Source organism: Etheostoma spectabile, chromosome 9 (genome assembly GCF_008692095.1).
Source record: "Etheostoma spectabile isolate EspeVRDwgs_2016 chromosome 9, UIUC_Espe_1.0, whole genome shotgun sequence".
Classification (NCBI taxonomy): domain Eukaryota; kingdom Metazoa; phylum Chordata; class Actinopteri; order Perciformes; family Percidae; genus Etheostoma; species Etheostoma spectabile.
This window is the reverse complement of record NC_045741.1, coordinates 13,085,206-13,096,506: the sequence shown is the minus strand read 5'-3', so window position 1 is coordinate 13,096,506 and position 11,301 is coordinate 13,085,206. Positions and strand designations below refer to the sequence as shown.

At 39.2% G+C, this 11,301-nt stretch overlaps 1 protein-coding gene across 11 annotated transcripts in view; it reads right to left on the bottom strand.

The window, feature by feature from the left end:
• Positions 1-3,217: 3,217 nt before the first annotated feature.
• Positions 3,218-11,301, bottom strand: part of dnajc6 (DnaJ (Hsp40) homolog, subfamily C, member 6) — a 40,912-nt gene continuing 32,828 nt past the window's right edge. For 5 of the 11 annotated variants that reach the window (XM_032525811.1, XM_032525812.1, XM_032525801.1 and 2 more), the window contains 5 exons: positions 10,999-11,136; positions 10,580-10,915; positions 10,076-10,224; positions 9,475-9,651; positions 3,218-6,189 (listed from right to left, as the gene is read on the bottom strand). In XM_032525811.1, the coding sequence (XP_032381702.1) occupies positions 6,088-6,189; positions 9,475-9,651; positions 10,076-10,224; positions 10,580-10,915; positions 10,999-11,136 (902 nt within the window). In that variant the 3' untranslated portion in view covers positions 3,218-6,087. The remainder of the gene's footprint in view (positions 6,190-9,474; positions 9,652-10,075; positions 10,225-10,579; positions 10,916-10,998; positions 11,137-11,301) is intronic. The other 6 variants (XM_032525810.1, XM_032525803.1, XM_032525808.1 and 3 more) reach the window with 3 other exon arrangements.

Below are 11,301 nucleotides of genomic sequence, written 5' to 3'. Positions count from 1 at the left end.
GGAGCATCGTTGCTCACATTGTGCTTACACATACAAAAACAACCAAAACAAAAATATATGCACTAATATATACACAATATATACATACTCTAAACAATATACAAACAAAACAATATAGAGGCATGAGTGCAATGAAGAGTTCAATAAAAATGATTTGATGATATAATTGATAATTTAGCACAATGATATTATTTTCATCAGCAGCAGCTTTAAGGACATCTGCATTTTCAGAGTTATTGTTATTCAAACCACACAGTATAAATACAAAGTGCTGATCGGCAGGAAACTTACACATCGACACTCCACCATCATGTTACTGCGTCAGTACACTAACATGTAGAAGTATCTACATGTTAGTGTACTGACGCAGTTACTGTACTTTTATTTATTCCTTCATCCCATCTTTTTGTCTGTGCTAATTTACAGTATTCAGGACACAAAATGAAGCCAAACAGGAAACTATCAAATCTTAAGAGTCAAACATAAAAACAAACAATGTTATAAAGAGATTTGACATATAGAAGGGACTTTTGCAAAAACGTCTTGGCATCCTGTCTACAATTGTCACCTGGGTGTGATAATACAATGACATTTAGTTTGAAAGACTCTTTACAAAAGTCGTTCAGTCATGTTTTTATCGTTTCTGTTCCAACGTGTTCTGGAGTTAACCAAAAAAAATATCTTACACCTTCAGCTGGTAAGAAACACAGCTGCTCTGCTTTTAATACTAGAAGACAAGATCACCAGCCCTGTTATAGCTTCTCTTCACTGGTTACCAAGTTTTTAAAATGAATTTAATATTTTTCTGATTACATTTAAAGCCCTTTATGGTTCAGCTCCCAGTTCTATTGCTAAATTGTTGCTCTCCTCCGAGCCAGAGCGCAGATCTGGGCTGCACAATCAGTAACATCTTTTAAATCCCTTCTCAAAACCTATCTTTAAAAATTACCGCTAAAAATATTTACTGTGCTGTTTAGTTTTTTCCTACTTTCATCAAGTGACCTTTCATCCTTTGTCAAAGTGTTATTTTGTGGCAAAATATGAAGTAATATTGTCCTGAGTCAATGCATTTAAAGGTTAAATCTATACAATACTGTAATGATTTCACTTACTGTTTGGAAGTACGATCTCAATAATGAAGTTATTATAACTAAGAGTCTCGAGCCCCGGGTTCCCAGACGTTAAAGCCACACAACAAGTCCATTCAACTCCCGTTTTCATCCCTCTCCCCAACTCTCATCCTCCCACCTAACATGACCCTCCCCCTATGCTTCTTGTATATTCCGGCTATTCCAAATTAAACTACCGTACTTTTATACCATGCAAGGTGTGGCCTTGTGAAAGAGGTATGGAATAGGTAGGATTTACTGATAGTAGATCATCTATATCTAATGTGACTGATCTACTAGGGTTTAAATGATTTACATCAGTAAATCAGCTTGTTATTTATACTGTTCTGTACTGTGGCTTTTTCTCGTCTGTGAAAGAAGCAATAGAGCAGGAAATTTAAAAGACAAATGTTGAAACTAAATCACATGTTCTGTTTCTGTTTCCTGTGTGAAATCTGCACCTGGAATCTGCACACACCCAGTATTTGTCTTAGCATGCAAGAATTATAATAAATACAAGCACGAACACACACACACGCACACGCACAAACACACACACACACACACACACACACAAACACACAGCAATATCCTTAACTTGTATTGCATCACAAAAAACTTGAAGGAAAATACACCTTTTATCAAGTCCCCACAGGATTTACAGCAGAGTTTAGATAGCAGCAGAGTAGTTTATGACTGTGATATTAAAGCACTTTACTGTGTGAGAGAGATGTTTAACGGCATTTAAAAGTTGGCAAAGGAAGTGTGTTCAATTGTGTGGAATTATATACTGAATTATATACTGAGTATATAATAGTGTGTGATTCAGCACAGAGAGAGCAGCAGTTATAAGACATTTCACTCATTAAACATAATGAAACCCTTGATCTTCAGAAGACATAAAACATGTGGCTCTAATCCATGGTATGCAAAATAGCTCCCCAAAACATGGTCAGAAACCCACCAACAACAAGAGAACCTTCAGAATGAAAAAACTTTTTGGGATTTGGGGTGTTATTTTGTGTCTCTGGTGCTTCCACACACATGCTTTTTTGAGTGGGTTTCTGAATGTCCTCTGCCTGCAGTCTCCAGGTGAGCTGTTCAAAATCTTCAAGGCTTTCTGCGTCACTAGCCGAGAAGAGGTGGCTAACCGAAGCATGCTAACGCTAGCATGGTAGCTCGTTCAAAATGGAAAAACACTGCTACAACACACACTAGTTCACCATAATCTACACAAGAACTACTTCCATGTTCCTGTTCTGCAGGTATTCCACAAGTGACCCTCATTTAGAAGAAGTCTCCCAGCTAATCCCGCCTTGGACTGACCAAGTTGGAGAAAGAGTTATCTAGCTGATGTTATCATTATCTAGCTACTGAGCATGTGCGACTCCCAACAAAGATAGTATGGAAGTGAGATGTCTTACTCTGTAGCTAAAACAGAGACCTAAACACACAGGGTGAAAACAGGATCTGCAAAAATGTGCGGTACATCAAAAAATATGGTGTTTTTTGAAAATGAAACCATGTAATCCTGTTCTGGTACAACCTCAAAATACTATTATGAACCTGAAAATGAGCATAATTTGCCTTTAGCCTTCTGTGGTGACAGTTATAAAGATGTCTGCATGCTTGTCTACATTTGTCTTACCCCAAAGAAAATCTCTGTCCCCGCTGGTATCAAGATGTTTATTTAATACTCTTTTTGTGTATGTGTAATAGCTTCACATCTAGATTAAACTAGTGCCTAATGGTGTAAAAACAGTGTTACAACTAGCTCCACCTCAACCAGCTAAAATAATACAATCACACTCAGTGACAATCCAATGATGTAATATAGGATAATACCTCAGTCACAGGGCCCATTCTTCTGCAGAACGAGTACTTTTACTTTGATACTTTAAGTACATTTTCCTGATAATGCTTTTAAACTTTGACTTACTGGATTCTGTTGACAGTTTTTACTTGTAATGGAATTGTTTTATTTGTACTTTTACTTAAGTAAATGACCTGAGGTACTTGTTCCATCAACCAGCATGCTGCAGAGTAGTTCATATTTTGCACGCTGCTACCCTCTAGTGATAAAAAAAGAAACACCAAGAAACATAAAATCTGATGAATGCTGCCTCTGTTTTCTGTTTACTATTTATTTTTGTGCACCGCACTTGATCATTATGTACATCCTGTAATGGTAAACAGACCTGAAAAGGAACACATGAACATAATGTTTACACAGTTTAGTAATACTTGAACAGCAGACAGGCAAACACATAACGCACAGTAGTCTGTATCCAGTTCTGTATTCATACGTACAACAACTTCAAACAACACACATCCATTGACTACAATATACAGAGGTTAGCTTTTTAACATAGCCATACGATTTCAGATAGAGAATTCAGTCAGCGAGGGAGCTTATGAGGGTTTTTTCACATGTAGGTCCTCAATAGAACACAGAAGCACATACTACATACTTCCTGTGTTTGATAAGAAAGCAGTGGCCTCTACATCAGAGTTTAACATTTTCAACATGAGACCAAGAGTCTTGTTCTGGGACCCATTTTAGTCAAGATGCTCTGTCCAGTTGACAAAACAGCGCTTTATAGCAGTCATAAGTCAGTGTAGTCAACATCTTCAACACAGATGAACAAACTGGAAATTCTGGGTAATAATGAAGTCCAACAACGGGAAAACCATTAAAATGGTTAAACAAATCTATACCTCCAAAACAGAGAGAATGACAGAATGAAAACAAAATAAATAAGTTCAAGAAAATATAAAGGCAAATATTCTGCTAAATATGCAAGTGTGAAAATGGATTTATAACAGAATAGAACAGCTCTTTACAGTAAAGCTCTGTTGTTAGAAGGATGTTATAAGATCATATTAGTTTCCTGTGACAACCTCAAACTCCTATAAGAAATTAAGATTTGCTTCAGTTTCTACTTGCTAATCAGTAGATCCATTTTGTTTTGTTTTTGCATGTTTGTCATTTGCCCATGGACTTCGTCCCAGGAGTGTGAAATACTTTTTCCACAAGGAGAAAATGTTAGGAGTCCGTTTCCATTTATCAGTGAAATTATTTGAAGAGAATTCACATCTCTTCTAGATTTAAACTATTACAAACCTGCAACATATACGGCCATGTGTGCTGATATGAAATAATGTCAGTATTACTCATCCAGACCAAAAGCTGCATGATCATTATAAATAAAAGTGTCAGTGCTGCGACAGAAATGTCACAAACGTAAACAAATGACATGAAGTAATTTAACAAAAAAAACATGTTGCAATCATTGCAAATCACTGTTGTAATGACAGCAAATATATGTAGGGTCTGAGTGAAATGAAGAATTTGATACATGATAAAGTGAGATAGAGTAAAGCACATAATTCAATCATTACGATATATCATCTAACAGTATGAGAACATTTCGAGTCTCAGCAAAATCAACCCACGATTCTTTTTGCATTGTGGGAAGTTTGTAACGATGAGGATGACGACAGATGAGCTGCACACAAGCGTCACTTCTGTTGTTTGGAAAACGTTACTGCAGATTATAAAAGGTTACGCACTCAGAAATGGTGATATAGTCTTACAAATGATTCCCGTGTTTTGCTTGACACTCAGTTAATGAGTTAAAACTATAAGGGTCTAAAATATCCCAAACATGTCCTTTAAATAAGTTGACATGTGCTGTTTATTTAAACCACAATAATGCAGCAGGTCTGATAAACAAAACAGCAAAACTAAGATGAACATATAAATAACAAGTGCTTTCCTTCAAAGCAGTACCGAGTCAAAGTTTGTGCTTTCACAGAGCTCCCTTGCAAAAATACATATTACTGTATGAGTGAGTACACTCGAGGTGCTTCATGTATGGAACTGTACATGTGCTCATCCTAAAATACAGTATACAATCCTCAGTTCCCTGCAGTCATGGAAACACACAAGGCTTTATGACATCAGACACACCAATGAAAAATCATTCACCTACAGTACAAACACCTTTTTGTTAATCTGTCATATGAATATTAACTCAGAAACTGAAATCGTAGCAACCTCTGGTGTGTGTTTTTATTGTAGAGCCCCGTCATTTACATTTCCAATTCTCCTCAGCAGACTTAATAAATAAGGTTAATGGAGATGGAAGCCAACCTGTAATCAGTTACAGTCAAAAGTGGTAAAAGCAGTTTGCTTTCATTCTTTTTGCACTTTTTTAAATTTTATTGTTAATGTGTACCTCCAAACAGCTTGTTTTGGATTGAAAACCGGTTTGTAAGTAAAAAACACATCGCAACTTAACGCCGCTGTTCTTATCTGTTCTTCTAAGAACATTCAATTCCATGAAAAAAGCGTGAATTTGATATGAAAGAACTGATCATGGATTCAATTTCCACACAAAGTACAACATAATGTTTCGTGGGTAAGTGGCTTGATTGATGTTAAATGCTTATTTGTGTCCTATGGACTATCTGACACTCTTATTTCCTTATTTAGAGAAGTCTGTGAAATGCTTGATCAGTTTACTCCCTGACGTGTTTTTCTCTTATCTCGTTTGACCACAGTTTCTCGCTCTCTTTTGATCTGTCTCTTCTTTTGTTATTTCCAGACGTGCTGGTGACTCTGCTTTGATTGGTGGGTTTGTTTCAGTGCTAAGGACACTCAACAATGAAGGGCTACGTTGCACCACACGCATACCTTAGGTAGGTACATTTTAGCTACGGGGGAGTCCTTTTTTCAGTCACACTGTTGGTCACTGGAGTTCTGTAAGTCTTTTTTTCCGACTTTGCAGATCATCTGGATGTTCTGTGTTTGTTTGTGGTGAGAAGAGAAGTACGGGTCAAAGCACAGGTATAAAGGCAGATGTTGTAGGGTGCGGCTGTAGTATGTTGACAAGAGGTGGGGACACATTTTTAGGATTGGATGACATAATCAGGAGGGACAACTTCTCCTCGCTCACTTCCTCTGACTATTTATTCAGTAGAGGGGTTTTTGTCCTTGGCTATCAAACTCTGACCAGGCGTCATTTAGTTCCATGAAAATCATCTTGGCATATTGTTCATAGGGCTGTCCTGTCGCCTGTGAGGGGAGACAGAAAAAGCAGTTAAACCCACAGGAAAATCCCCTAAAATCATTTCTTTTCTGGCCATATCCAAAAACCTGGAGGACATAAAACTCCTGCTTTGACATAAAAGATTGGACTGTGGCCAAATGTGTTCAAGCTGAAACCTGCTTATGAAATTCAAGAGCTTCGATTTCAAGCCATACGTGACTCCAGTCAATAAAATGCAATAACACACAGGTGATGAACCATTGGGGGAAAAAAGGTAATACATAAACAACCAACAGTTCTGAAAAAAAAAACACAAAAAAATGAAAGCTACAAAACCCAAAATAAGCAATTTATATTCTCAATAAATATAATTAAATCTTTAGTACTTTGCACAACAAAGATATTCATTTTTCAAACACTTTTCTTGACACATTTTATTGATTATTCATCATTCTTTTTATTTGTTTTATTTTAAATTGTGGCTCCATCTTTTATCTTGCTTTTGGAAGTGCGTCCGTGGATCTTGTGTGTTTATATTTACACATATACTGGATACACATGCATAAACACAGTGTACACAGTATACTGTGCAGCGTATAACTGCTTTTGTGTTCTTCTATGCATTTACTGTTTGTTGTCCTAAATACATGTGCTCATGTTGTTGTGGGCTTATGCAACCAAACCACATCTGGCATGAAGCAGCCTTAGAGTCTGCCCTGTTTTGATTATTTAAATCCCGCCCTCTTGTAACAATTGATCAGTTAGCATTGATGTTGTGATTCACTCACTAGACCCCTGTGATTGGGTACATTTAAGGTTGTGGTCTCCGCTCTTGTTCTGATACAAGAGAGGATAAATAAGGTGATGAGAAGCTATTCCTCCATGCATGCAGGCTAGCGTTGTCCTGCCACGATCTCACAACAGAACTTAGAGCCATAACCGGAATCCACTGAGTGTTCCTGAGAGTAAAAAACAAAAAGGGCTCCACTGATGACTGAAACCACAGGTGAGCTTATTATACTGGCTGCTGTTATGATTGCCTTTTGCTTGCCTTGCCATTTGTAAACTCAGTACATTTTTTCAATCTTTCATGATGATTTCATCTGAACATGAATTCTTTATGAATGAATTCTATATAATTAATAATTTGGTATAATAGTGCATTTTGGGTCCAATACGGTATTATACGCTGTTTCTAATTACATTATAATTTAGATTGGTGGTGTCTTGTAAGGGTATGACTGTGTTTGTTTACTGTCTAGTAAAGACAGAATTTAATGTTTTGGTTAAATTTAGCATAAAGTATGGCTTATTACTCTTACTTGTGTACTGTAAAAAACAGCAACCGATTTGAGTCATTCTCTGTCTACTGACTGTCTTCACAGGTACGAACTGCCTTCCAGACTCCTGACGATGGTGATGATGTTCAGCTAGAGCCTGGTGACTTTTACTGTAAAGATCTGAAGCCAGATTTTGAGGATTCATTGCAACAATGCCCCTGATCCCGCGCCTCCTAATACTGATCTTGGTGGAGTCCAACATGGGAGCTCCCCAGGTCATGAAAGCACCAGAAATAAGAGTAGATGCTTTGAATATCTTTCTGACTATGGCACGGGAAGTAGCCAACCATTTACACCCTAATTCCAATTGCTATGTCTGTGGCCTAATACCCCACACAGCTGGAGAAGGTTTACCCCTGATGGCCTTACCTCCCTCTGACTGTGACACCTGCCACCTGATGCATATTCCGTTATCACAATCCTATTCTCACCGTGATTGTTCCAGCCTCTCCAAAATGAGGCCCCTTAACTGTTCTACTAGAAATGCAAACTGTTATAAATGTCTCAAAACTCCCAAACCTGTTACCATACAGCTCATCCCTCAGAAGTTCCCTTGGTGTCTCCAGAATGACGGCGAGACACCTGTAGGGCAATCGGACTGCCTGCGTACATTCAAATGGGACCCAAAAGTTACCAATATTGAATTTACATCTCTAGATTCTGCACCAAAGCACTGTTTGGAAGCAGCGGGCGAGGCTCGATTCAGTGCTCTGGCTCACCGCACAGCTAGCTGCACCATCTCCTCTCCTGTGGGAATGTACTGGGTATGTGGAAACTTTGCATACCCGTATCTTCCCGTGGATTACAAAGGACGCTGTGGATTGGCGTACATCGTCCCGGCTATGAGAGTGGCTCACTCCCTGCCCAAGAAGCCTCTTAAACGGGTGCGACGTGGACTTTCAGATACCTTTGGGACTCATCATCAATCAAGTTTCAAAAACATACTCGGCCCCCTTCTTCCTTTTTATGGAGTTATGTCTGCGCTAGATCAAATCGCCGATCTGTCTCAGGCAATAGAAGTGATAGCTAATGAAACTGGTAAAGCTCTCATGCTTCTGTCAAGTGAACTCGCCTCTGTTAGACTTCTAGCTTTACAAAACAGAGCAGCTTTGGATTTTCTTTTAGCAGCGCAAGGAGGAACTTGTGCTATTATAGGTGCTGAATGTTGTACCTTTGTGCCTGACAATAATGCTACGATTAATGATATAATTCACCACCTTCATGATACTGCAAACTCTGTTCACCAGGAAAGTAGTTCTTTATTTGATTGGTTGAAAACTGGTTTTTATCATGTTTTGCTTCGTTATCACGTTGTTGAAGTGATGATTGTTTTGATTGTTTTCATTGTATTGATGCCTGTCTGTACATCATTTGTGAAATGTTCATCTTCAAAATAAGATCCTGTAAGTACAAACCTTTTGATCTTCCTAGAATGGAACCTTTAAACAGACATCATGTTTCAGCAGTCTGTCTGATTAATTATGTTTAGAGTCTCAAAAACCACAGTTGAAAAACATAAACACTAGCTAGATCAATAAAATGGATTTTAATTTGCTTTATATCTGTGATTGGTGTTGACAGAACGTTTTGGGCCACACAACCCGTCTTTTATTTAAGTTTTGTAACAATTTGTTGCAACCTCTTTGCAGTCTTTTTGACCCTAACCATGAGTCATAAATAATCACAAAACATTAACTATTTCCTTGTTGGTGTAATAACAATGCTGTGCCAGAGAAGGGTTACCACTTCAACAGTTCTCTACATATGGGGTTTTAATCATAAAAGAGCAAAATAAAAGAAAAAGAATATGTGAGGGGAAACAATTTGATAAAAATTACAACTATTTTTTCCTGTTTTTACAAATATAGTAGTGGTGTTAAATAATGAGGAAATAAAATGTCAACAAAACACTAGGGTTAATAAAAGAGTACTTGAATAATGTAGAGTCAGAAAAGTCACTATCTGTCTTACCTTATCTGGGTGGACGACCAGGACAGCTTTGCGGTAGACCTTCTTGACCTGTTCTGGAGTAACCAGGTCAGCCATGCCCACAGGCTTCCAGCGCGTCTCTCCCTCCCACAGCACAGTATGCATGGTGGACAGTAGAGAACGGATGTTACGCTCCTTTCCCTCGATCCAGTCCAGAATCTGGGTCACAAACAGGAGAGGGAGAGAGGTGGAACCCTTAGCCAGTGAGGAACCGATTTGGAACAATTATTAGCATAAATGCTTTCAGAGATTTTTGGCTACTGTGAAATGTTTTTAAGGAGTAATTACAGGAACCAAAGTTCGGTCATGGGAGACCTACATTGGTCGCTTCATTAATTCTGTAATACACAGAAAGGCTTTAAGCCAAAGGGTTTTGAGTTCACACTCCTCCTTTGGGACTCACTGAATTGCTTTTATTGTCCTACATTAGATAAACAGATGACAAAAACCCAATGAACTGTTGTCAAACCGCAATTCCACTCAGATGTAGTGAAGATGCAAGAGTCATGGAACTTCATGGTGTTATGTTATCTTCATATGTATACAGATGGTACTTAATATCACATCAGAAAAAAGCCCCTGCCTTTATTTTCTCAGGGTCCATCTCTTTGGCCATCTCCTCCTTTCTCATCTCTGCTATAGTCCTGGGCCCTTTCTTCTCTTTGGCCCCAGCAAAGCCCTGACCAGACAGCAGGTCATCAAAGTTGGCATTAAAGGCTTTGGGCTTAGAACCTGGCAGAGAGAGAGATGCAATCAGAAAGAGACAAAACATACATTTTAAAGTTAATTTAAGCCACTTATGGCCCTGCACTATTGGATGCAATGCACTGTAAAACATGGACTTGGTGACAGATCCATTCCCACTGAAGAAGTAATGTGCCTATTCCTTGATGTAACAGAGGCAATACAAATAAACATTGTTATGTAGAGAGGTGTAATGCAACAGGGACAAGGAATCTAGCTTCAAGAATTATAGCACTTCATCCAAAATATGTCACGTCTACAAGAATTTATCAAATTCACAACCTGATCACAACATTTTCATTATACCAGAAACATCACATCTAATTCCACATCTCCTGCTCACCCATGGCAGCCTGTACTTTACCCCCTGCGCTGGGGGAGCCCCCTCCCATTGCAGAGAAGCTGACATTGTAGTTGGGTCGGTTCTGGGGCGATGTGTGAGGCATGGGGGTGTGGCTGGGGCTGGGCTTTGGCTGTGAAGCAGGGCCCTGTCCTTGGTGTGGCCATCCGCCACCACCTCCAGCACCTGGCTGCCACGAGGGGAAGCTGGATCCTGTGTGGGACTGCCACCCTTCTGCATGCTGGGGTGACGGAGGAGGTCGCGATGGGGAGCCCATGGGAGGGACGGAAGGGGCAGTTCCAGTAGGAGTGGTGGGTTTGCTGGAAAAGCCAGAACCTTCTAATAGAAAGGTGGAGATTATGAAATAGTGTACAATAACAAATACTCAGATCAAGTGTTTCAGAAATGTTTTAGCGACAGACCTCCAAGGCTTCCCCCAAGGTTGCCTAAGTCAGCGAACGGGTCTAGGGTGTTTGGCTGGGTTTGGTGAGTAGGGGTGCTGTGGACCGAGCCTGTAGGGCTGGTAGTCGCTGACCGACTGCCCATACCAAAGCCTGCTCCTGGATGAATCAAGAGTGCATCTGTTAACATTTTACAGTTACGGAGGTGTTGTGGTCTTCAGCAATCAGTTCCACATGCTCCCACTGATATACATTTTCAACCACTCAAAAAGGTTTAGTAGGCTAAGTAAAGTATTACATAAACATTCATTGCTCTTTGTGTGT